Source organism: Castor canadensis, chromosome 10 (genome assembly GCF_047511655.1).
Source record: "Castor canadensis chromosome 10, mCasCan1.hap1v2, whole genome shotgun sequence".
NCBI classification, from domain to species: domain Eukaryota; kingdom Metazoa; phylum Chordata; class Mammalia; order Rodentia; family Castoridae; genus Castor; species Castor canadensis.
In genome coordinates, this window is record NC_133395.1 from 55,877,209 (window position 1) to 55,905,202 (window position 27,994).

The 27,994-nt window shown below is 38.7% G+C and overlaps 1 protein-coding gene across 3 annotated transcripts in view; it reads left to right on the forward strand.

Annotated features, from left to right (window-relative positions):
• Dgkh (diacylglycerol kinase eta) overlaps positions 1 to 27,994 on the forward strand; it is a 173,415-nt gene that overhangs the window by 77,942 nt on the left and 67,479 nt on the right. For all 3 annotated transcript variants that reach the window (XM_074043314.1, XM_074043316.1, XM_074043315.1), the window contains exon 4: positions 3,632 to 3,712. In XM_074043314.1, coding sequence (XP_073899415.1) covers positions 3,632 to 3,712 — 81 coding nt within the window. The remainder of the gene's footprint in view (positions 1 to 3,631; positions 3,713 to 27,994) is intronic.

Genomic DNA, 27,994 nt, shown 5'->3' on the forward strand with positions numbered 1-27,994 from the left:
GCTTGTTTTGGATTTTGCTTGTTCTTATTTTTCTAGGAATTTGAGATATAGCATTAGGTCATTGATTTGAGATCTTTCTGTCCTTTTAATGTGTGCACTCATAGGTATAAACTTTCCTCTTAGGATTGCCTTTGCTGTGTCCCATAGGTTCCGATAGGTTGTGTTTTCATTTTCATTACCTTCCAGGAAACTTTTAATTTCCTCTTTTATTTTATCAATGACCCATTGATCATTTAACAATGCGTTGTTCAGCTTCCAATTGTTTGCATGTTTTTTACTGTTGTTTTTGTTGTTGAGTTCTAGTTTTAATGCATTGTGATCAGAGAGAATGCATGGTATAATTTCTATTTTCTTATATTTGCTGAGGCTTGCTTTGTGCCCTAAGATATGATCAGTTTTGGAGAAGGTTCCATGGGCTACTAAGAAGAATGTATATTTTGTGGAAGTTGGATGAAATATTCTGTAGACATCAGCTAGGTCCATTTGATCTATGGTGTGATTTAGTTCTAGGATTTCTTTATTGATTTTTTGTTTGGATGACCTATCTATTGGTGATGGGGGGGTATTAAAGTCTCCATTACCACTCTGTTGGAGTCTGTATGTGTTTTTAGGTCTTTCAGAGTATGTTTGATGAAATTGGGTGCATTGACATTGGGTGCATATAGGTTGATAATTGTTATTTCATTTTGGTCTATTTCCCTTTTATTAGTATGGAGTGTCTTTCTTTATCTCATTTGATCAATGTAAGTTTGAAGTCTACTTTGTCTGAGATAAGTATTGCTACTCCTGCCTGTTTTCAGGGGCCATTGACTTGGTAAATCTTCTTCCAGCCTTTCATCCTAAGTCAGTGCTTATTTCTGTCCATGGGATTGTTCTCCTGTATATAAGAGACTTCCTTTTTAATCCATTTCGCCAAATGTTGTCTTTTGATGGGGGAATTAAGTCCGTTGACATCCAGTGTTAGTATTGATAGGTATGTGGTGATTCCTGTCATTTAGATGTTTTTATTGTTTAAGGGTTTCATTATGTGCAGCTGTATCAATGTTACTCTCTACTTTCTTGCCTTTTATTCTCCTGTGGTTTGGTATTGCCTGTCCTTTCATGGTTTTGTTTGCTTTCATTTTCTGTGTGCAGAATTCCTTGAAGAATCTTTTGTAGTGATGGCTTGGTGGTCATATATTGTTTTAGTTTCTGCTTATCATGGAAGACTTTTATTGCTCCATCTATTTTGAATGATAGTTTTGCTGGGTAGAGTATTCTAGGGTTGAAATTATTTTCGTTTAGTGCCCGGAAGACCTCACTCCATGCTCTTCTTGCTTTTAAGGTTTCCGTTGAGAAATCTGCTGTGATTTTGATGGGTTTACCTTTGTATTTTATTTGTTTTTTCTCTCTTACAGCCTTCAATATTCTTTCTCTATTCTCTGTGCTTGTTGTTTTAATGATAATATGTCATGGGGTAGTTCTATTTTGGTCAAGTTTGTTTGGTATCATGGAGGATTCCTGTACCTGAATGGGCATAGTTTTCTCTAAATTTGGGAAATTTTCTGTTATTATTTTGTTGAATATGTTACGATTTCCTTTTGCTTGCACCTTTTCTCCTTCTTCAATGCCCATGATTCTCAGGTTTGGTCTTTTGATGGAGTCAGTGAGTTCTTGCATATTCCTTTCACAGGTCTTGAGTTGTTTGACTAATAGTTCTTCAGTTTTTCCTTTAATTTCTATTTCATCTTCAAATTCTGAGATTCTGTCTTCTGCTTGTTCTAGTTTGCTGGAGTGGCCTTCCATTGTGTTTTGTATTTCTATCTCATTCTTTTTTCTGAGGTTTTCCATATCATGGGTCACTTCCTTTTTAATATTGTCAATTTTCAACCTTAATTCATTTATCTCTCTATTTATGGTGTTCTGTGTTTCACTTTGGTATTTATTTGGGGCTCCTATGAGTTCATTTATTTGTTTCTGTGTCTTCTCATATTCTTTATTTTTGTTGTCTTGGAATTTCTTGAGTGCCTTCTGTACGTTTTGGTTGCACATGAAATTCTCAGTGATTACTTGCAGGATTTCTTCTTTCAGAATGTTCTTGTGAGCTTCATTGGGTTCCTTGGCATAGTTTATCTTTGTTTTGTTGTAGTGTGGAACTGGGTATCCATTTTCTTCATTTCTCTCTAAATCCTGTATTAATTTATTTTTTGGGAGAGAATGGTTTCCATCCCTTTTTTGTGTTCCCATTAGTCCACTTGGTGCTGTTTCTGTCCCTGGTCTGTGTGTAATTTAGTATTAGCTAATTTACAATAGTAAAACTGTAGGTCTGCGTCTCCCAAGCAGGTCTACAGCTGCTGTCTGGTGGTGTGGGAGCCCTCCTGTTTTCTCAGTGGAACGTGGCATGGTTTGTACAGGCTGGGGGTTCAGGGTGTTGGAGTTCTGATTCTTTTTGGTGGTTTTTTCTGCCAAGTGTGGCTCCAGCATCTCAGCAAAATTTTTGATTTACAGAGCTCATGCTGTCTGCTTCTACCCTCTAGTCACCATCTTGGATCCGCACTCTGTTTTTATTCTTTAAAAGATTTACTTCTGGGCTTGGAGTGGCTCAAGTGGTAGAACACATGTTTAGCAAGCATGCATCCCTGAGTTCAAACTCCAGTACCATGAAACGTAGGCAGAAAGACACATGGAGAACCTGACGGGAGGAAAATTGCGGTTTAACGAAGCCAGTCCATTGGTGTGGGGGGATGGCTCTAACTTGTTCATTTTTTTTTTTTAATTCTTTCTATGGACCTTTTACTGGCACTTTTTGGTTAAAACAATGTTTAAGAGTATAAAAGAAACATCATCTTCTATTTGCAGAGCACATTTCACCACCTCAGTTGAATACATATGTATAGAGGAGGAAAATAAAGTTCAGAATGTCTGGTAACAAACGATCTGAGCTAGAACTTGTTGTCAGTTCCCAGTTAGCAAGCCTGGGATCCTGGATGTGGTCTCTGCCTCTCTGATTTGTCGTGTGTGTGTGTGTGTGTGTGTGTGTGTGTGTGTGTGTATGTAGCACACGCAGTGGACTCGTGTGTGTGTGTGTGTGTGTGTGTGTGTAGCACACGCAGTGGACTCTGTGTGTGTGTGGGTGTAGCACATGCAGTGGACTCGTGTGTGTGTGTGTGTAGCACACGCAGTGGACTCTGTGTGTGTGTGTGTGTAGCACACGCAGTGGACTCGTGTGTGTGTGTGTGTAGCACACGCAGTGGACTCGTGTGTGTGTGTGTGTAGCACACGCAGTGGACTCTGTGTGTGTGTGTGTGTAGCACACGCAGTGGACTCGTGTGTGTGTGTGTGTGTGTGTGTGTGTGTGTGTATAGCACACGCAGTGGACTCCTTGTAAATGATATGTACTTCCAGACAACACAGAACATTTACACTGAAACAGTGTACTGGGGTTCTTTAACTTCCTTTTCAGTTTGAGATTTATAGGCTTGTTCTATTTTATGGTTTCACTTACCTTCCTAAGAAAAAATTGCAAAGTATTGCTAATTTAACTTTCTCTTCATTTTTCAATTCTTTATTCTTGACAAAGCTTTCATAGTCATGACCTTATTCATGGAGCTTGGCTTTCTCTTAAGGTTTCTGTTTTCTTCTTCATCAACAGTCCCTGATATTTGATGAAGTTGACCTCTCAGATGCCAGCGTTGCTGAAGCAAGCACAAAAAATGCCAACAACAGCTTCACGGTATGGTTATATTCTAACTTCTTCCAAGGGCTGTAGAAATGTCCTTTCCTGAACATGTATAGATAGGTGCTTACCTTGTTTAGTTACTGTGAGGCTACTTATGTGTGTTGGGTTCTCATTAGCACAATAAACCACAGTAAGTACACTGTACATTCTGGCATCCAATACCACTTGTAATTGATTGAATCAATGAAGTTGGGTTTAAATGTATTTTAAAAATTAGCATATAATTTTCTTTTTTAGGCTTTTTTAATCCTTTGATTAGTTCCGTTTTTAAATATTTGAAAACTTTGCCATTTATCTACATTCTTAAAAATAATACTTTCTCCTGTTTTTGCTCCAGTTGCTATAGTTTAGGCCTTCCTTTCCTCTCACTTAGCCAGTTCATTGGGGAGCTACTTAGGAGGTCTAGTTTCTTCCTTTCCAATCACAAACTGCACTGTTGAAGAGACCTAGCTTGTTCCCATTGCCTGCAAACTCAGTTGTAAGTTCTTGGAAGACCATGCCTCAGCATTCTGGTGTTACTGATCATTACCTCCTCACATGCCCCACTGTCTCTGCCTGAACTATTCTGCACCCTCTGTCATAAATAATTTGTCCCCCACCTATAGTGATTGAAATCCTTCCAATTCTTCCATCCTTCTATTTCTTTCATTCACAAAATGTGACTTGAGTTCCCATGATGTGCCAGGCACTTGTGTTAAGCAAGGAAATTCAGAGATGAATATATAGATGTCAATCTGTGAACGTTCCCTCCAGATCTGCACAGTGTAGTTTAGCGACACTCATGTGGAGTATTTGAATACTACATATTCTTCAGCTCATCTAAGATGCATTCCTTTTGTTATGTTGTCATGCCCATCCACACTCACAGTCCCCACTCCAGGAAGCCACTACTACTGACACCAGTGTATAGTGTCCATCCCCCATGCATGCTAGGGCAGGGAAGATAGCCAGATAAGCAAATACAGAGTGCCATGATAGGAATGGGGGGATGGGTGGGGAAAGGAAGCAAATAAATTCAAATTTAGTCTTATTGATTTATGGGCATGTGGGATAATTCATAGTATAAATATTCCTCTCCTTCTCCCCCATCCCCAGGGAGTGTTTAGTTTGAGAAGAGGAAAGCCAAGAATAGAATCCTGGGAAAATGTTAAAATGTAAGGTTTGACTAGTAAAGACTGAGTGAGAGCATTTGTTAGTGAAGAGGGAGAATTGTGAGTCAGTGATATTATAAAAACCCCACTGGGGAGAGTGTCAGGATGGAAGTTGTTAAAGTCAGGTGCTGTGGAGAGATCAAGTCCAGGAAGAATTGAAAAGCGATTGTTGACCTTGTGGACTTGGAGCTCATTTGGTCACATTGATGTGAGTGGCTTCAGGGGAAGGGTGGCAGCATGCGTTAGGTGGCACCGCAAATGCAAAGTGAATGACAGCTGTTAAGAGGAGAACAGATTTGGCTAGAAGGATGTTCAGGCTAGAAGAGAGTTGTGGTTTTGTTGTTGTTATTGCACTCTTGCTTTAAAAATGAGTTTTGAGTGTGTTTACATGAAGAAAAGAAAGGACTGTTAGGAGCAAGAGTTGAAGACTCAGGAGAGGGGGAATAACTAATGGGGAAGATCTCTGAGGACACTGAAGGCTTAGGAGCTGGAGCACAGTTAAGACATTAATACTCAACGGTAGATGGAAAGTTTGTGGAGCAGGTTGGGGCAGCTAATTCATGTTCTTCAAGCCCAAATCATGCCATTTTCTCAGTGAATCTGAAGACATGGTTATCTGCTGTAGGTGAGAATGTTAGGGATGTTTGGAATAGCTTCTTAAGAAAGGCAGCATTGATAATTAACAGGAAACTGTAGAAGATTACTAGGTAGGAAATAGTGTCCACCAAGGATTGGAGAGCACCTCTAGCATGTCCTTAGTTCCTGTGCTTGTAGAATATTCTTTAAGTGAGTGTAGAGAACAAATACATTGGCTCAGGATTGATGGTTATAGGGCATTTAGATAGAAAATAAAGATATTGCTGGATATTTGAGGGTTCAATAACTCATCTGCCTTCCCCTTTCTGCATTCTCAGTTTTGGAGAATATAACAGAGTCAGAAACAGCTTAACAAATACCTAAACAGGATCCAGTAACCATTGAATATAAAGCTTCTGATAAATTGCTGGAGGCCTGAGGCTGAAACATTGCCTTGTGAGCAAGTCATTCCTCACAAGTGAAGGTGGGGTAGGATGGAGTGGACGAAGCTCACCAGTTTTACCAATCAGATTAGTCTGTTGCCTTTCCTAAGGAATGAATGATTCTCTGCTCTCCCAACTGGAAACTTGTGTGTGTATGTGTGTGGGGGGCGGGAATAAAGGTTTCTACCCAAGAGAACTAATCTGAAAGGGGTTCCAGAATTTATAATTTGAAGGATGGGATAATTTCAAGTGAAAACATGGTCTAGGGATTGGAGCATTTGAATAGCTCTTCTTTGTCCTCTCAGTGCCTTGAGCTGCTAGGGGCTGGAGCCATTCACCCAGCCCTTTTTGCTTTAGTTTGGTTTTTACATAGGGTCTCATGTTTTAGTCCAGTTCAGTCTCACACAGTGAGCCTCCTGTGTCTGCCTCCCAAGTTGCTGGGATTCTAGGTGTGTGGCACCATGCCTGGCTTCCTGTTGTATCTTTCTTATAGAACTTACTTTGTTCTGCCTTATGGCTAGTTAAGTATGTATTTTTATTATAACCTCCTTGAGAACAAGAACTGTGTCTAGTCTTTGTTCTTTATAGTACCTTATCCATAAGTATTTGTTGATTTTAATTAAGATTGAAGTTTACTTTTGGCATGAGAAGACATTGTGTTGAGATATTTTCAAAAAGTTTTCTCATCTACCAAATGTTATTTCTAAGGTTTGTTGGCCTAGACATGTTAGGTAGATTGCTTAGGATTTTACAGCAAATGAACTTGGTAGAAGTTTCTAGGATATTAAATGGAGTAATAGACATGTTTTCAGCTGGTAATTGACAGTCCTGTCTATACTTAAATTTTCAATATCCTGCCTTCCAGATTACAGTGACTGCTATGGACGCTGTTATTTACTGAGGTCAGTGGTGTAGTGATGGTGTTATGGCTGAGAATCCAGGAAAGGCCAAATTCTGCTTCATAATAGTCATCTTCCTGCTCCCTGAATTCTCTGAGGATAACACAGTAACCAGAACAATAATATATGGACAATCTATAAATAGTAAATGGAAAATGGGAAGCTTATGCTTTGCCTGAAAACCTAATGCTGAATTCTCTGGTAAAATGGGTTCCATAGGAAGTGTTCAAGGGAGCAGGGAGCAACTGACCTAACCCGGAGGCTACTCAGAGTCATTTCTGCTCACTAGTTTGGAATGAGCAAGTCACTAAAGCTGCCTGCTGCAAGTGGAAGAGACGTAGACACCAAGACAGTGACAAAGGGTTGCAGGTGTGGATAACAACCTGTGCGCACCATGAATACTTTTCCTTTTTTGCATAGTTTCCCTCTCCCATCCCTGGAGTTAATATTTATTTTGTTTTTTCAGTTGTCAAATCATTTTGAGTATTTTGCTAGTTTTCTACTTTTGTATGCTAAACAACCACAAAAGTAGTGACTTTAAACAATGCCTATTTATCTCACAAATTTTGTAGGTTGCACACCATAGTTAGGTTCTTCTCCAGGTCTCATGATAATGAAGTAAACAGATATGATAAATTAAAATACATATACCATTTTTAATTGCCTTAGATCGGGCAACTTTTGGCCACAGTTTGATTTTTATGGTTTTATGAGTATCTTTGCAGTAGACAAACACAACAAAAACTACTAACTTTGAAAGCATTTTTTGTGACTTGAGGTGGTAGTGATGTGGTCAAGAAATGAAAAGGACACTCTCTGATATCCTTTTTAGAAGTATTTAGGTTAATGTTCAGTAGTTTGTTTGTAGTTTAAGTTCTGCCATGACATTTCTCTGATTGTAGAATCTGTAGTATGTTGTGTTTGTTACTTGTTTTAAATATTTCTTTCTTTTTTATTGTATTGATATTGATATGGTGTTTTGGAGTTTTATTTTTACTTTAACATGGTTATAGTTAGCACACACCCCTTTGCTGTATTTTAACATGTTCTTTTGTATTTGGCTGGAATGAACTGATTTCCCCTTCATCACACTGTTACCACCCTGAGAAAGGGCTTCCAGACCTCCTGATAGCTAGTTCAGGGCTGTTTCCTGGATGGGACATCCTCTATCTAGAAAGTTTTTGCCTCTGCTCTTCTCTTCCAATGTCCACTGCTCTCTTTGTCTCTTTCTTGCTAACCAAGATATTTCTATCCCCATGCTTCTTACACTTACCCAGTTGCAAAGGATGGGAGCTTTAGGTTATGAAGTCAAACAGTCTGGGTTTGGGTCCTGGCTTAGCCATGTAGAGTTATGTGACTTTGGACAAATAGCTAACACCTCTTAATCTAAGTTTCCTTGCCTATAATGAGGGTAACAGTGGTACTTCCCATATGGTTAAGAGGATTGAATTAAATGTTATCTATTAGTTTATTTATCTACTCAATTATTATTTAATCATCAATTATTAATAACTTAATTTAAAATTAATTAATAACTTAAATATTAAGTTACCTACCTCAATCATGAGCACCCATAGTTTAATAAATGTTAGTGCCTATTATTATCCTGAATGTAACATCCTTCTATTTCCTTTGTAAGTGGCAATGTATTGCCAGTTCCTAAATTTGGGGGATTTTGAAGGGATATGTGGATGAGCTTCATCTTGAGAAAACATTCCATCCTGTCTTTCAGAGTCAGAGGGAAGATTTATTATAACTTTTATCTCATATTCATAAATGTGATTGGGAAAAACAACCATTTGGCAGTGAGTGGAATGATAATCATATCTTGTTAGGTAAATGTTACTTGCTAAAGAAGGGCTTTTTAATGACTTGAAAGTCATCACAATCACAAGGTTTATGTTCAGTTTTTAGAACGTGTTGCTCATATAGCTGTTTTCTTTAAAATTCCTTGAAGATTAAGGTAGACTTTAAACAAATAAGTATAATTTTCAAGAAGTTACTGTGTTGGCATTGTTAAGTCTTCTTAAGGAAGTTTGCAGAGAAGGTAGCATGTATTTTGGTTTGTGTGCTTGTTTGTTTAACTACAGAGAAATACAGAGGTAATTTTAGCTTATTTAACGGGCCTTAGTGTTTTTCATGAGCAGTCTGTACATCCACCTGGATTACTTGGTGGATCCTATGCAGGCACCACATGGGGGCTTCTTATTTTTACACCTGACCAAGCATAGGAACCATTTTAGTTCAGAAGTCACTTGCCTAGCAGTGTACTGAAAGTTGATTCATCATTTGATTTTGATCCTCTTAGGAAGGTTTAAAATGTACACATTCGAAGAAACAAACTGCGGGCATACTCTTTATGGTGCATGAAATGCCAGGACTTAATCATTCATAGTGTCATTGAAGTGAGCAGGCTGGGTTTTAATGGGAAGGAAAAAAAGCTGTAGAGTGTCTGTTTCTTTAGTGGTTACTTTATGTTTATTCTGTTTTCCCCTTAGCTTCCTCTCCATTGACACAGTTCAGTTTATCTCTTTCTGAGGAAGGATAGCACATCCTTTGAACCCAAGGAAGTATCAGTTTGCTTTTATTTGTTAGCATCTCAATATTTAGTTCCCAAGGAAGTTAACAAAACAGTTTTTTCTTTTCATGTCATGTGTGATAGCATCTCACAAAAAGGTATTTAGATGATCGCCTGAATAAATAATCACTTAGATAAATAAGCTGCCAACTCATTTGGTAACGTTTGTTGGAACTGTTATGTTCTTGTTCTAAATCTTTATATCTGATAACTCATTTAAGTTTTAATATCAGTCCTACAAGAGAAGAACTATTATATTATATAATCCCCATTTGATAGCTGAAGAATCTGAGACAGAGAGGCTAACATCTAATACATGTAAGAACGTGACTGTAAATCCACCCAGGGCATACAGCCTCAGCTGTACTCTTGTCCATTCTGCCCTCCCACCTCTATATTCTGGACTTTTAAACAAACGTGGTTCTGACAGTATGCTGCTAGCTGCTTAGTCCATGGTTAGTTGTCTTTTCTACTTAAGTCAGTGCGCGCCTGTGCTCTATTACCAAGCACCACCAATCAGACCGCAGATCTAGAATATTACATTTTACTCAGGACTCTATCTTTAAAGAGAACTAGTGACTAAAAGAGCTCACTGAAGAAGATAACCAACATTATAAAAATGTCTGTGAATGATGGTCTTGATAAGCATTTAATGGCACTTTTTTAGTTTAATGATTTGGGAAAACAATATAATTTTTTTTTAACATTTGAGGTATTATCATGTAGGAAGATCTGTGATTGGTTTTGTGTTATTGCAGTATGCAGAAAAAAAAAGACCTGTGGTTGAATTCACAGAGGGATAATTCAGCTCAGTGTAAGAAAGAACTTTCTACCTCCAGTTATCCGATGGAACAGGCCCCCTTGTGAGGTAATAACCCTGCCCATTATTAGAAATCCTCAGTCATCTTCTTCCCTGAGAGCTGAAAGGGGCTTCAAGAAGAGAGTTCTCAGAGCAGGCTCAGCTTCAAAGTGCTGAAATGAGTTTCTCAAGGTTGGATGGCTAATTTAAGCTGTGCACAGCTGGTGCTGAATTTGGGGCTCTGAGTATCTGTTGGACTAGGCAAGGAGGAGTGGACTTAGAGATTGCCAGACTGTGTGCTGGACCCTTTACACATGCTGTCTCCCTGTGTCACTGAGCAAGAGCTCAGTGACCTCCTTTACTAAGGTTGTTGGAGAGATTTTGACATGGTGTGTGTTTGCAGGAGTGTGAGAGAATGCTGAAATTTCCTTGCACGTGCAAAGACTGTCTTTGTTGGACCCACAAGGCTAGCATGGTGCCTGGCACAGAGGGGAAAGCCAATATATATTTCTTGAATGAATGAAAGAAGTGTTCTTGTTGAATGAATGAATGATATTTGTAAACTCTAGTTTTTCTTTGGACAAATAGTATCATTCCATGTTTTAGCATTGAACAGTCTCCTAATTATGGGTTTTACATAGTACACCCATAATTACTTGAATCTACATGAAATCTTTACATAATGATGGAGGATTTTTATGGCAACAAGTCTTATAGACAATTATTCTTGTCTCATCGATCATGGCAGTGGTCTCACCTTTGCTTATGTAATTATTAGAAACTGGACAGCAGCAAGCTTCATATTTTTGCATCTGTATTGTAAAATATTTTATAACACTCTAAAATGACATCCCACCATATTAATACAATTTAAGTTGTTTTGGCCTTTACAATGGATTTGTATATAATTTAGATGGCTTTGTATTATGAAAGCTGGTAATTTATAAGTTGAAGTTTGTGTTCCTTTTCTTGTATCTTTGATGTTAGGGGCTTTTACAAATGGCATGTCTTCTCACTGTCTCTGTGGGCATATTATATTTATCTTTTTATTCAGTGATGTAGCATTTTTTAAAGAGTATGTATACCCAGAGAAATATCTCTGAAGATTGTTATGACCTTCTCAGATCAAAGTTGGAGGAAGTAAGAAACTATTGATCCTTTTGTAGTGAGACTGAGGTCGTGGGGTGGAGATAAGGTGCGGGTGAACGTGCCTTTGTCTTCACCTTCAGTAGGAGCTCTCTATAAACAAATAGACTTCAGAAAGCCTCCCCCATACTAGTAGCCTTCCATTAATCTTTCAAATGGGCTTTTTAAAGTAAGGCAAGACCTGGTGAGCTTGCCTCAAAAATTCTGCTAACTTTGGCATTCTGGAAACCCCAGGCTTGCTGGGAAAAATCAGACCATGGAAATCTTAGCACATACATCAGCTTCATCAAAGGGTCTGTCATGGTCAGAATAGATGTGATATCTCAGTAGGTTGGGGGAAGGGGCTTATCACCTAAAGAGCTGTAACCTGGGAGGGCCAGGCAGGGTGTCATAGTAGGTTGCTGTGCTTGGCATTACTACTTTCCCCTTGCATTCCTCCTGCTCTTGCTGAAGGTCCATGGCTCGGGGAGAACATGGTATTCCTGATCAGTTACCTTTGATCTGCTGCCTCCAGCACTTTTCCTGTGGTCCTAGGCTGGTGCCCGGCAGCCCACTTCCCACCCCATCTTCCACTTACTTCCAGGATTGCCCTTAAAACTCATCCATTCATTCATTTAGCAAATATTTATCGGGAGTTTATTGTACATACCAGATACTATCTAGAGTCGTAGAACTCAATGATGAATAAAAAGACTTGGTCACTGAGAATCAAGTTTCTTTTTAAAAAAGATTTAACTTAAATTTAAAAAAATTTAGAAGGATATGGTGCCTGATTTCAGGGATAGGCTTCTATCCTTAAAGTATGTGCCTTTAGCAATAGGATTCTTAGGGCACAAAAATACAAGGAATCATCCCCCAGTTGGACTGGAAACTGCTGCCTCAGGGGCTTAGGTTATAGAAAAGAGAGGACACTGCAGAGCTGCGTAGAGCCTGAAGCCCAGACCACTAACACTTCACAAACATGCCCACCACATGCAAGGATTTCTGAGGCCCAAATATGGTGACCACAAAGAATTTCTTTTCCCTGGACTTGGATGCCAGGGTTTGTGAAGTTGGTCCTCAGAAGGCCTTTTGTCTTAGGCCCTTGTGCATGGCCAATGGAAGACTGCTGTCCAGGTCAAGAGTTTCTCTAGTTTTAATTTTGTATCTTGGATGACTGATCATCCAGTGCTTCTGCCACATTCTATAGCTCCTAGTGAACAGTCACGTTATGCACAGCCTCCTGGCCTTGGGCCTAATTATAAATCTGCATTTCCCACAAATGTTCCATGTATGAGGGCTTTCATAGGCTCCAGATAGTCGGTCCTGAGCTGATGCTGTCACTGTCTCCATGATCCTGCAGTCAGCACTTGTAACTATGTGGGCTTGAACTCTAGAAGATGAATATCTTCCCCACTCAGAGACTCGACATGAAAACTGGCAAGGGTGTCTGTCTCAAGTCTTGAACAAGCAGCCCTAACCCCACCAACCAACCTGCTATGCAGAGGCTTCTGAGATGTACAGACAACAGTGAAGTTTTCTTCATGCTTAGTCAATCTGATTCATCCACTGATGTACTTTTCAAAGAAGGGCTTCAGGATTTACTTGAACTTGTGGCCTTTAGATGGCTAAAGTGTTTGTTTGAAGGCTCCTTTGTCCCACATTCATTTAGATTAACTCTGACTTCTATTTTTTTGGGCAGCACTGGAGTTTGAACTCAGGGCCCCATACTCACTAGGCAGGCACTCTTACTGTTTGAGCGACTCTGCCAGCTCTTTTTTTGTGATTTTTTTTTTTCAAGATAGGGTCTCACAAATTACTTGATGGGGATGTCTTTGAACCTCAGTCCTCCCAATCTCTGCCTCCCCAGTAGCTAGGATTATAGGTGTGAGTCATTGGTGCCCAGCTTAACTCTGATTTCTGGTACTCATTTGTGGTATAAGACTAAAGCCTCAGGGTGTAAAAGACAAGATCCTGTTTCATGTAAATACTTGGAATAAGGGTTTACTTACAGGAAGATGAGCACCTGCAATAATAGAAAAATTTTAAAGTAGAAACACTATAAATATCTGGATATTAGCTAAAGAAGATCTAACATCCAAAGACCATCTCCAAGGAATAGCATGAGTGATTTTATTATCTTGGAAGTTCTGCACTTGATGGCATGGTAGAGTTCTGTTTTCTAAGAATTTTGATGTTCCAGATCTCCTGGAAGCCAGAACCTTTGGTGCCCTCTAAAAAATTGGGAACAGTAGAGAGCCATGTTGCTCACACTCTCCAGAAAATCCCAGAGAGGTTTACGACCCTCTGTTTTATAAGCAAGTCATGCCTGGTGGCACCATAAATAACCCTGATGAGGCCTAAGAAGGACACCTGGGAGGACACCAGACCTCTGTGTCCTTCATTCTTAGTCTCATTGATGACTCTAGAATTGGGCCTTGCATCCTGTATGATGTGCTCTAAAAATGAAAGCACGTTATTATATCTCTCAGACTTTGGCTCCATTAGACAATTAGAAGCATCAACCTTTTATTTTTAAAAAGATACTAAAGTAATTTTAGTTCTGCCTTGAATGTTAATGAAATAACCAAAATAACACTAAGAAAAGCCTATTACTCTATAAGATTTTAAAAATGTAAGGTGTTTGTAATATAGATTGAAAAAAATAAGTATTTCTGAAACTTTTTTTGGTGTATCCTGTAACATGAAGTAAGGAGTAATGAGAACACAGGCACTATTCATTCTTTCTCACTTTATTGTCTCATTAAGCCTGTAAGGTATTCTTCCTTCCAGTCAACAGATAAAGGAGGTGAGGTTCAGAAGGCTTAATTTGGGTTAATTTATACAATTATCAAGGAGAATATTTCTATTTACACTCTGCCCTTTCCACGAGCATATTGGAATTATCAGGCTCCTATAATTAAGAGTGCAATCAGAGTAACCAGGTAAAAAACTGGTTTTTTAAAACTTTTATTTCCATTTATTTTATGCTGAATTTATTCACATACTATGACTTTGTTTCTTCAGTTTCTTCTGGGTGTCTTTTTCTTCTGTGCAACCTTCTCTTTGGTCTTTTGGTTTAGGAACAATTTTCAGAGAGGGTCATCTCCTTGAGGCATGGGGAGCTCAGATATGGGTTAATTGAATCATGAGCTCTGTAAGTACAGTGGCACATCTTGGATATGTTCAATGACTAGAGAATTTATACCTAAACCCTTAAGTTCAGTATTACCGAACTTAATAAGTTCAGTATCTTACTAAGCATTTTTAAGCATGTGCAGCAAACATCAACTCTTTCTTGGTCACCAATGCTGTGTCCAAGTCCCATTATTTGGCCTGGGCACACCTACAAACATCACCATTGTAATGCCAGAATGGCTCTTATTGCTTCTTTAAGATGCTTGGTTATGTGCTGTAGTCTGCCATTCCTAGTCTATCCTCATTACCTACATGTAAGAAAGTTTACATTGAGCAGTGAACCTGTGAGCACTGTTAGAGCCCTTGACTTTTGCACAGTGTCCATTCTTGTGGTGATCATTAGGCTGATTGTCCTTATCAGACAACAGAAAAGAGCAATTTTAATTTCCCTTAGTATTTTTATCTCAGGTAAGAATTTAATTTCCTGACAAGAAAGTCACTAAATTAGTTTCTGACAAAGAGACGTTCAGTTCGATATTTTCTGCCTTTTTCATTTTTGTTGTCTCTGACCCAGTTTAAACTTGGCCAAGGACAAATCTCAGTGCACAAAGGCAATGGTAGCTTTGTACTTAAGGGAGACAAATCGCAATCTAGTCTGCAGCAGACAAGTGAAATCAGAAATAAGTTCTGCCTGTTGACAACAGATAGATTGAGTGCTATTCAGTCAGAGATTGTTATTTTTCAGTGTTGTTTTTACAAGGTAAGACTTGCTGGTAGTAGATCTAAAGGCTATAGGACATGTAACAAGAAACTGTTAAGGAGAGCTGAGAGTAGAAGGTATGGCTACACAACAACTCTGGCCTTCCAGCAAGTCCGAGTAATAGCCTGCATTGATCCAGACACCAGCACGTTCCCCAGAGTCCTGGTCCATAGTGATTGGTTATTGGGCTTTTTGTCACTGCACATGCGGTGCTTTTACACATCTCATTAATGCTTTGTACTAATGTACAAAGCACATTTGGTATGAATGTCTGACAGTGGGGAGCTTCTGGGGAGTAGAAACCTTACAGACTTGCCACTAAAATGTCCAGTGGGGAAAGTCACAGTGTTCTGTATGTTGTGTATCTTACGTTTGTAAGGACAACAGGCTGAGATGCCTCTGTGGTTGGCTTTCTGGACAAACCATGGCCATTTCCTTTTTCAGATTCCCATCGATAAATAAAAATATACAATGTAATAATAGAAAATAACATGCAATAAATAAAAGCAATTTTCCTAATTGTCCAACAATATTATTAGAGCTGTCCTGTTTGCTAGGCCAACAATCTGAGGAAAGAGATCAAAACAGGTGATCTTTCCTCCTTTAGAATTCAGGCGTTTTTTTTTCTATATTTTTTGAGTATGCTTTGGAGTATAAGTGTGTATGAGCCTTTTCAGGACAGGTAGAAGCATGCCCACCAGCAAGGACTAACATTAACAGCCTCAAAATGACTGTAGAAATGAAAAACCCCAAAACATTTTAACCTGAGCGTTAGCACAATACAAGATACACACTTTGCACGACAGAATGCAAAGAATGCTTTGTAAGTCAGAAGATTCCTCCCGTCTTCACTGCCCCTATTATCCAGAATCAGGAAGGGTAATGAACTATACTGTTTATGTGTACAGAAACCTACGTACATGCACACTGTAATAGCAAGAGATTGGAGAGAGCCCTTGTGCGCAAATTAGAGCCTGGTCGGAATGCATAATGAAACGTGGAATGTTATGCAGCTATTAAAAAGATTGAATCAGCTCTATATGCAAGAATACACACTGAACTCCAAGTTCTATGTAGTGGGAAAATCCAGATGTGGAACAGTTACATTTAGAAAATATCATTCTGTGTGTTTGTGTATAGATGTGTATTTCCCTGCATTTACACCTCAAGAGAGAGCATAGTTCCTACGTATAGATAGGCTATCTATAGAGAGATACACAAGAAGTTGACAAAGTTTTCTTCAAGAAGGGAAGTTAGTAGCTGGGAGCAGGCTTAAAAGGGAGACATACTTTTCATTCGAAATGCATTTGAATTCTGTATCACTAATCTCTATTGCCTATTCAGAAACTTAAAAAATGCTAAATGGCAGCCCTTTCTGGCGGTTTCCTATCAGGAAGCTGCACTTGACAGTAGTGATGAGAACCACTTTTGATACCACCACCATGTCCAGGGAAACCATGATAGGGTACAAGTTAGATCATCTTCAGTGGAAGGAAGGAAGGAATGGGAGGCCTCTTGCAGAAAGAGCAGAGCACTGTGGCCAGAGGGGAGGAAGAGGGAGAGGAAGGTGCTAATGCAGAGTTGTTGAATTTGGGAGGGTGGGTATATAAATGGTGCCTTTAATCAAGGGTAGAAAATGGAAATAAAAGCAGGTTTTCAAGGCATGGGGAGTGAAAAGGAGGCTAACATTCTGGGCACTGTGAATTTGAAGAAGTAATTGTAAGATCTGGGAATGCCTAGCAGGCAGTTGGGAGATGTGCTTTCAACACTATAAAAAAATGGATTGAAGTACTTTTTTGGTAATATGTTCACGGCTCTTTTTAAGTTTCTAGTATATTCACATATCCTCTCCACTCCTTAAGTTTGGTTATGGAGTAATGGAAAATTTAGGTTTTAAGAAATATCTTAATTTTGTGGTGACCAATACAAAACAAGATAATTATTTTGTTTTGGAATTTCCCATTACATACGTGTCTTGTACAAAGCCATTTACAGCTCTAAACAAAGAGCTTGTGCCAAGGGAATGAAGCTAATGCATTGTTCCGACCTCTAGTACAGTCTGAAAATATTAAACGAAGGGTAAAACTTTTAATGTGTCCATTAACTAATACCACTGATTTATAGTGGGAGTATATGTGACAGCCTCCATAAATAATTTCTAAGCCATTGTGATCTTTACTCTTACAATACCCGAAATGCTGTCATTTTCATGTGAAAATGTAATCTTCCAATATAATGCTACATGTGATCATATGGCCTGTAAATACTTTGTTCTGTGAGAGGGCTCTGTACATTAATGAGTGAAATCACTTTACCTGCCCCTTTGGATCCCCTTTCTTGCTTACCTTTAAAGACTGTATGGTAAGTGTGGTGTTGAGATACACCTGTGCAGCAGCTGTGCTTATTTTTTTTTAAGAAAGAAAAAGTGAGCAGCACGTGAAGTCTTTTCTGCCTGTGTTTCCAGAATGGTGTAAGCAAATTCTTTTGTTCCCTAGTAAATGACTAGAAAGGCAGAAAGAATTTAGTTTCAATTCCTACCCGTGCTCTGGGACCTTGGACAACTTTCAAACCTGTCTAAGCCTTAAGGTCCTTTTTGAATTGTGGGGATAATATACATGGTCTGTTATATATATAAATGATGATAATATATATGGTCTGGTATAATTACTTACAAATGATAACTCATAGTATTTGGACTTATAAAATGATTTTAATTCCAAATGTGGATACTAGAGTCATCTGAGCTCCTCACAAGTTAGTCAGTCAGTTAGTCACTGGGTCTGGTTTAGTCTGCCTCCTAAGAAGCAGTGCTCTCCTTCTTATCTCTGTCAGCTACTCAAATCTTCCTGATGTGCTCCTGTGCACAGCAGCCTGCCTGCATTCTCATTCATGTCTTTCCTACAGTTTCATCAGTCTCCTGCCATGTCCTTTGGCCACCAAGCCAACTGTCTACACTGCTACCCTATCAAAATCTGGCTTTTCTCTTCGCTCTTAAGCAGTAGTGTTCTGCCACTTTTAGTATCAAATCCATACTCCTTACAATAGTTAAAAGGTTTGTCTGGCTTTGCTTTCCATTTTTAACCTGAAGTTGTCACAGCATACTCTTTAGAATCCCCAGCTCTTATCTTGACCTCTCTGCCATGTGCTTATGTATGTCTTAGTTTGCAATGTCTGTGCCTTTTCGTTCCTTTCCCCTCGCCTTCTTTCCCATAGACATACACGTGGAATCTGACCTGCACTTCCTCCTTCCTTGTTTGAGTCTCATTTTCCTCCACAAGCAGCCCAGATTGTTTAATCTTGGTCAGCTGCCCTTCCCTGTGTTCTCTTGGCACGCTGATCGCTGCGAGTGTAGATAGGGCTCAGATCTGGAGGGGTATGGTAAGCTGTGCCAAGTCTTGAGAGATGTCAGAATCCAACTGTCCGAAGTCAGGATTACCTGCCTGTGTCTCCCATTGTACTGTGAGCTCTGTGAGTAAAAGGACTGGGTGTTTCATCTCTGCCCATGGGCTGCAAAACTGGTAGGCAGAAAATAATCATCTTTCTCATTTCTTATGAATGGAAGGATGGTTTCAGGTGGAGAGTGTAAGCCTTAAACTATCACCAAAGATAGTCTTCAGCATATTCTTCAAAACGTTGTGACTTATCTACCCAGTCATCTTCGCCCATCACTTAAAATCTGAACACACTCTGTTCCAGAACTGTGTTTGATTTGTGGAATATAGTCCTAAGACACACATGAAGTGGGCCGAATCAAACATAACCAAATGTTAATATGTAAGCTGGGAAAATGCAGTAGAGGTAAGAACAGCACACTGTGATGATGAATAAAGGGGAGACCTTCTTAGGCAAGTTGATGAAGAACGACAGTAACCTCTGTTTCAGACACTTGGGTGTTGAACAACAGTGGAGCCTGCAGATTTCCAAACCCTAAGCAAACCACATAGAACTATGCAGATGATTTGTGTGGCTTGACCAACAGTTTTGAATCCTTTTATTTACCTTTGATAGTACGGAAGCATGCTTGCTTTATATTGCAAGTCTAAATATTGATTTTAGTCTGTTCTTAAAATGCTAGGTAATTTTTAGCAAAAAAAAAATTTTCCTCGATTTTGGTGAAACAGCATGTTTTTACTAATAAGATGTAGTTATACCTATCTACTATAGAGCTAAATGAAGTTATAGCTTAATTATATCGAAACTTTTCACAGGAAAGATAACTCTGTTATTGCTAATCTGAACCTTTATTTTCTATTGAAATAATTGTTTTAATGGTAGTTGATTTCTTGGAACTACAAATACCAAATTATAGCAAAGTCGATTGTATTGGTGGCAGACTTCTGTGATCTGTGTGAAGGAGCCTGAGGTCCAGGCCCTACTTGTCTCATATAGCACGAGAAAGAGATTGTGATTTTAAAACAGAATACTTGATTATACACTCTGGCTCTATAATTTACACAGTTTGCAATTAAGAACTTAAATCTCTTTTTACCTCTTGTATAGGTCAGGTATATGGAAAATTAAGTGAGATAATATGTGAGTCCATACTGATAGCCAAGCATTTTGAAAATGTATAGATTATTTAGATTTGTTTATTTTATCAACATCAGAACCCCTAAATGTCCTAAATTAAGATTATGTGTGATAATTTGTTACAGCAGCATTAAGAAACTAATACAATGAAAAAGAAACTAATACAATGAAAAAGAAACTGATACAATAAAAAAGAAACTAATACAGTGAAAAAGAAACTAATATAATGAAAAAGAAACTAATACAATAAGGATCGACTGACCTTAATGACTATAATTTGTTTGAATTCTAAGGAACTTTTTATAATGATTTATATCCAAACTTTTTTCAGTATTCAAAGAAACCGTGGCTTATTATTATACATGTGATGTATATATGTAAGTGATGTGGTAGTGTATCCCGGTAGGTAACATATAAAGCTTTTCTTGGTGGATTCACTAAGACCTTTGCTATGCCCTTTCCAGGGAGGACAGTTTTGCAGAGGGACCATCTTTACTTTTATGGTTTTACTGCATCTTCTATTTTTGACTGTCTGATGAACGAGAGCCTTCTGGGAGGTACCAAGTAGGACCATGACTCTGAAACATATCCTTCAAGTCATGATAGTCCCAGAAAGATGTTAAATTCATTGTTTTCTTTTCAGATATAAATTCTGTAACGTTGAATTCAGTTGCTGATTTGAAAAATGTTTGGATTCTACCACCTTACATGCCTTTATTAAATGCAATATTTTATTAAAGTCTTTCCAACAAAATTTTATTTTTATAGTATATTTGAGTTTTTAAAATTTAAATAAAGAAATTTTTGCTTTTTGGCATTTGAGGTCCTGTGGAAATACTGTGTATATAAGGAGGCATTGGTACTGAGAGCCCTGACATCTTTTTTTTTATGGAAGCAGGCACCAGAATTTATATTTTATTTATGTTTTATAATTAAGAAAAATTTAAAAATCCAACATTTGGTTGTAGATGGAAGTGAAAATGACATTGTGATAAAACCATGATTCCTTAGACAGAAGTAGGTTTTGTGAGGAGGGAATGAAAATGACCTCATCTTGGGTAGTCGTCAAGTCTCAAGAGTTAGGGGGAGAATATTTGATAATTCTCTTCAGCTCAGTGCATTCTACCCCATTGCAACCAGTGGTCAGTAGCCTTAATTCATTACCTTCTGAAGATATTTTGTTATCTGAACAAGGGAACCACATTATTCATCTAATTTGAGTTTGGTATCGGAGAGGGAGGTTGGAGGATCCTGGTGGATATGGTCTGCCATTTGAGTTCAGGCCCAAGAGGTGACCACAATCTAGGTGGTCAACTAAGCTTCCTGACCTTCTTAGTTCCTTGAAGAGCTTAGGTTGGAGTTTTCAAATGTGTGGGTCTTTTTTTTTAAGAAATTATGACAAATTTCAAACACACATAAACTAAGATTAACTCTGTATTGGATCTTACTTCACCATAGCCCAACTCCCAGGATTTTCTAAGATTTTGTCTCAACTTGCTTCATCTATTCTCTTTTCTCTATTTTACTTGAAATATCTTAAAGCAAATCTCCACTTTAACTGTCATTCTTCAGTAGGTATCCCTAGAAATGTGGTTGCCAGATTTTAATTCCTCCTCTTCCAGCTTTCTTCTTAAACATCCTCTGGGTAACACAGACGATGAAAGAGAAAAACCGAAGTGGCACAGTTATGCAGTTCAGTATTGTACATTGTAATCATATTTTCCTTGTTATAATAGTGCTGTTACTTTTGGTTAACTTCTCATAAAAGAAGAGTATTAACAAACTGTAGACAGTTTATTTAGTGTCTCTGGTTTTTCTCATCAATATGCTGTAATGAAATGAACTCATACTTAATTTACAGAGATAATAGAAGGATCAATGAGATACTGCCTTATCACTGTAAGTCAGGAGTCAAGTATTCCTACAGAATGGGAGAAAGACATACTCTTGGCAAAAATGTCCCTCTGTTGTCCAGAGGTCTTTTTCTGCTCTCTGATCCATTGATTTCTTAAAATAACTGTGTTGTATACTTGTACTTTTCTTATAGAACCATGTCACAAGTAAGTAGTATTTTGTGTATGTGCTATAGAATTCTCAATTATTTATGTCAATGTATGTAGGTAATTACTGATTTGTAGTTGGTTCTTGTAACAAATATTACATTTAGAAGGTCCATAGGTACTTGCAGACATATGAATAAATAGCATTTGTGCAGACTTCCTTATGTTCATGGTAAATACCTCCTGCTTTGTTTTGAGTGCCTCTGGGAGTGATTTCTATGATAGGAATGCCCCCTGGAGATCAGTAAGGTTTTGTTCAAAGTGACTGACCAGAGAGAAGGATGGTCAGCCAAACCCAAAGGGGTAGAATGATTTTCAGTTATGTCCTTTGATTCCTAGTAGAGGGTGTGTATGTGTGTTTGTGCACAAATTTGAACATGGTTCTATGCTGACATACAGAAAGATTTTCAGACCATTCTGCAAGAGATGGGGAAAAGTTCAGCTCACTACCAAGCATATGAGTTAGGATCCTGTTTACATAGTGTGCCTTCCACATGGAAGAATTTCTTCATAAATTCTAGCTTTAGATTAGTAATGAAGTCTTGCATGTGTGTGAATCAGTTTTATCATTAGTCTGGTACATCTTAGTAAGTTATTTTGCATCATCTGAGATACTATGAAATTGTAGTCCAGGATTTCATAGAACTGCCTTCTCCTTAAGGATGTGGTACAAATTCCATAGAGGTCACATGTGTAAAATGAACATGTATGGTATTGTACCAGTAATACCATAAATTCTCTTCTTAATCTGAATTTATATTATTCTATTCATTTAAATTACACTATCATTTGAAAAGATGTGTAGCACTTCCTTTGGTCATGTTGCCAGAATGCACTTATGACATTGTACTGTACTTCCATTGTGTAATCTAGTTTCTTCAGTAAAATTCAGGCAACCTTGGGAGAAAATAGGCACTAACCCTTTATTGTCTATTAGCACCTCAGAAAAATTTCTCTTTAGTTAAATAATCATCATTTTTTTTAGAAAACAGATGGGGCTCAAGGCAATAGGATAATCAAATGGGGAAGTATTGACCCAGAAATCTCCACAGGCCAGAAAGATCAGTATGGGACTTACAAACGCAAGCGCCTCCAGGGACCACTGTGTAATAGAAGTGTATGAAATGGCCGGATGAGGAAAACGGCCTCGAGCTGCTTATACTTGTCTCGTTATGGGAGATGTAAACTTTTTGCTTAAACAACACAGTTCAAGGAGAAGAGCTAAACCAAAGCATTGGAGGCCATCATTTTGTGATCTCTGCTGTATTACATGGGGTGCTGGAGGAAGAAAACTATTTCAGATTGGTTCCCCAAAAAGGAATCCTAGTAAGTGCAGATGAGAATACTGGGAGTTTGGGATCAGAAGTGTGCTGAAAAGAGAGACAGGAAGTTGTAAAGGTTAGGAGCACTTCCTTGACATTGCTCAGACCCGACCTTTGTAATAGGTAACTTTACTGCACTTTCTGGTTGATAAGCAGGGGTGTGCAACAGAATCACCTGTGTAGCTTTGCCAGCACACATCTAAAATGCACCTGAGATTATCCTCACCTCCCCAAACCAAGATTGCGATTCTGCAAGTCTGGCTGGAGCTTGACTGGGTAAGTTTTGATTCAGGCACACACCAGTGCTGTCCCCAGCCTACTCTGAAACATGGAAGTATCTCTCCTCCCAAAATAGTCACTTGAGATGCATGATTACATTGCAGTTTGGCACATTTAAGTTGTCAAAATGAATTATTTCCCTCCATAAGAAAAGATGGGAAAAAAGTAGCATACATAATTAAAGGGTTGGATATAGATTTCACAAGGAAAGATGGAAGAAGTGTATTAAGACTGAGCAGTCAGCACTGCAGGAATAGCAAAGCTAGTGTTTGAAAGGCACACAATTATACCTAATTCGTTTATAACAAAAGTCCAATTATGTTGGACTGGATGCCGTAATCTTAGCTACTCGAGGGGTGGAGACTGGGAAAATTGCAGTTTGAGGCCAGCCTGGGCAAAAAGTTACTGAAACTCCATTTCAACAAACAAGCCAGGTGTGGTGGGTCATAATGAGTAATCCCAGCTATGTGGGAAGTGTAAATCCTATCTGACAATTAAGTAAAAGCAAATAAAAAAAGAACCCAAAAAACAGCTGGAAGTATGATTGATGATAGAGAGCTTGACTAGCAAGTGCAGGACACTGAGTTCAAACCTCAATAAAAAAAAAAAAAAAAAAACTTTATTTCCACAAGGGCAGTAGAGGATTCATCTCCAAAGATACAGCAGGGAGTCCTGTGGTAGGGCAGATGTGATCAGTTTGTTAGAAAGAAGTTTAGGTTAGAGATAAGAATTGTTAGAAACAAGAATTTTGTAACAGAAAAACTTGTTAGACATTAAAATGGCCAGAGAATGTTTCAGAATTTCCTGCATTGCAAACCCAAAAACCTGAGTTAAAACAAGTCCCCATGTCTCTTGAATAACTTAAGTGTGTGACAGAGTGGAGGTGGCATGTGGAATCCTCCAGAGTATATAGGGAGGCTGGCATTCTTAATTTTGGTAAGTCTTTTACCATTTGCCCTACTGCTTTGGGTGCAGTGCAGTTAAGGACAGTCAGTTTTCTTACTTTGCTGATTATTTTCCTGCCATCTTCTGAGAAGGAGGTCAGCAGGTCACTGTCACAGTTCCTATGGTAGTGTTTTGCCAGTCGGTACTGTATTATTGGTAAAGTGCTTCCATCCTGACACAAGTCCATTTGACTTTCACCTTGGATCTCACTTACACAAGAAACACACCTGTAAATGTATGTACAATCTCTTTGACACTACTAAGAATTGTGATGCTAATATTTACTGAACTTTGCCCTCCCTTGCTCATCTCACTAATCCACAGCTGACTGTAGAGCCCATTGAGTTCCTCTTTATCCCCACTTGGCAGAGTGAGGTTCAGAGAGCCCAGGAAGCTGTCCACAGCCACAGAGGAAGGAGGGATGCTGGGGCATTGGGCTAAACCAGACTCCAGCATCAGGCTGGAGTCACTCTGTTTTTATGTTAGTGATTTTGCAGACTAACAAATCCCTCTAATTGGCTTCTTTAGAAAATTCTTTAATTTTTTTGAGTTCTAACATTGTAGTGGGGAATAACAACAACAAAAAACTATCTTTAGATACTGGGTCTCAAATTTGGCTCCACTTTGGAATCACCTGGGAGTTTTTTTTTTTTAAAGTACTGACGTCTGAGTTGTCCTTGGATCTTCTGTACTCATGGATATAGAGAGAAGCCTGGATATCAGTTTTAAAAATCCCCTAGGTGGTTGACTTCCATGCAGGAGAGTTTGAGAACTCCTAATAGAAACAAGGCACATGATAAAGTTCTAAATCTTTTATCAAGGTGTGGTGGCTCACACCTGTAATCCTAGCTACTGGGGAGGCTGTGATCAGAAGGATCTTAGTTTGAGACCAGCCTGGGTAGAAAGTTTGAGAGACCCTATAAAAACCAATAGCTGGGGAGATGGTGCATGCCTGTCCTCCCAGGTACTCAGGAAGCATAAATAGGAGGATTGCAGGCCAGGCCAGCTTGGTCATAAAGTGAAACCCTATTTGAAAAATAACTAAAGTAAAAAGGGTTGGGGGTATGGGTCAAGTGGTGGAGTGCCTACTTAGCTAGCACAAAGCCCTGAGTTGAAACCTCAGTCCTGCCCCCCAACCAAAAAACTGCATCTCCATTTTTCCTTCAGTAAACAGTAAAGTAATTCTGTAAATTACAGCAGTATGACATACGTGCTTTAGACACTGCAAAGACTTTACAGTTAAAGCGATCTGTAATCCCTTCACTGAAAGCTAGTATAGCATTTGGCTGTATATCTTTTTTTTGTTGTTTTTCTGTTTTGCCCTGTGCATATTTCTAAAGTCTTAACTATGATGTTATTGTTCTGTAAAATTTTGCTTTTAATGCCTGATGGTATTATAGCTACTTTTTGTATTTAACATGCTTTGCCAGACTCAGAAATTCTTGATTCTTATCCACATATAAGAATGTCACTGGATCAGTCGTACAGGCCATTAACTCTCAAATTGAAGCAGAATCTCCACTAATGGGGGTTTGTATGTTACCTGAAGTGCCACTTAGGAAACTGGTGTCATGTCTCTTCCTTGGACCCTGATTTTACACAGCAGTTTTCCAGACAAGGGAACCCTTGGCTTACTTGTGTCCCTTATAGACTCAAGACAAAGCCTTTTGGCTTTTCCCTGGCTCTGGCATTCAGTACCTGCTCAGGTGATGCTTGAATGGTTGGGTAGACAGAATCTGAGGGGGTAGTCAGAGTTTGAAAAGATTAATTACTGAAGTAAGTTTAGATGTGTCTGACAAAAGTTGCTTGGGAATATTAGAGTAGTCAGTAGGAAGAAGCTTAAGAGTGTGATTAAGATAAGGGCAGGGGCTACGAGACTCTTTAGGATGGGTAAGCTACAGATCCTTTGAAAAATGTAAATTCTCTGGTTCCAGAAACTTCCCAGACTTGGTCCCCAACAGGTTCATTCTTTCTGAGTGAAAGCTCCCCTCCCCTCGGAAGGGTATAGGGGCCAGGTCCAGCTTTCGATTTCCATGTCCTACTCACTTGTTATAATAAAGAGGCTGCATTAAATACATTGTCAGAATAGGAACCAGTATTTTTAGAATTCTCTCTTCCCAAAGTGTTTTTCTAGTAAAATTTGAGTTAGAAACTGCTGTAGTGTAATGGAGTTCAAATAGAATGTTCCTGGAGCCAGTCAGTGAGCAGCTGTGACAGGAAAGAACCTGACAGTCAGTCACCCATGGAGGCCCACTGAGGGGTAGCTGAGGAGGCAAAGGACCAATTAGAGAGATGTGCAGGTTTGCCCAATGTGGGCTCACTCAAGTATTTTTGGCACTGCAGCCACAAAGCCAGACATCTTCACATGATATGATTTAGGAAGGATTCTTTTTCATACTGACTTCTTTTTTATTTTATTTTATTTTTTTTTTGTGGTACTGGGGCTTGAACTCAGGTCCTATACCTTGAGCCACTCCATCAGCCCTTTTTTGTGATGGGTTTTTTGTGGTAGGGTCTTACAAACTATTTGCCCTGGCTGGCTTCAAACCGTGATCCTTCTGATCTCTGCCTTCTGAGTAGCTGGGATTATAGGCGTGAGCCACTGGCACCCTGCTACTGACTTCAGTAATGTAAACTTTATAAACAGTAGATTCTTAATTATGATTAATCCCTAGGTCTATACATCAAACAACTTTATCATTCCTTTTTGCCTCTGTAAAAATGTTTGATTTAAAATGTATTATGGTCTTTACTTTCTTATTACTGTTTATTTTAAAACAAGTTTTTATTAAAAAGGAGAAATTGCTAATTTATACATTTAACTTCATTAGCATACAAGGTATATGCATGACTAAGTTACAGAGTCTTGCTGGAATCATTTAGAACCAATGCGTTTATATAGTTCCCAAAACTCCAAGAAAAATTAGAAGGTGTTCTCTATCCTTTGTTCTTCCCCTCTTATTGAATTCAGGGTACTTGAAAAGACTTTCAGTGAAAGACATTAAAGATGTTTTTAACTTCTTTAGTTTTTAATCATCGGGTATCATGCTTAGAATTTCCAAAGAAAAAAGCCAAAGGATGAAATAGCAAGCCTGGTTTATTTTTCTGAGCAATATTTGTCTTAGTAGAACATAATGATGAAAGAGAGGGAGTCCTTACAGCTACATCATGTAATATAGCAAAAAATAAATCAAAGCTAACAGCAATAATTATTTAGAAAATACCAACGAGTCTGTGAAAGTTGACTTCTGGAGGGCCCTGCCAGCCCTCGGAGCCAGGAGTGTATTAGGATTTAATGGTACCTCTCTGCTGCGTTTGATGAGCTGTCCTAGAAAAACATTTTGAAGCAATACAGCATCCATTTGGCTCCTAAGTAATGAGGGAGGCCTTGCTCTTTGCATTAACTATTTATTCAGGAAGACAATTGACCAACTGCTAATAGGCTTTATCCAAAGAAGGTCGTTTAAAACAGAAGAAAATGACAAAAGTGGGGCTGTCTTCGATTTCATGTGCAATTAACAAAGACCCAGAGCTAAGTGGTTGGTGGCCCTGGGCCACGTGACTTTGGGCCGGCTGTATTTAAGTGTGAGTGCCTGTCAGATGTAGTAAAAGCTTCTGGCTTAAGGAGGGATGGCAAGCCTAAGCCAATGACATGAGAGGAAGTCATGACT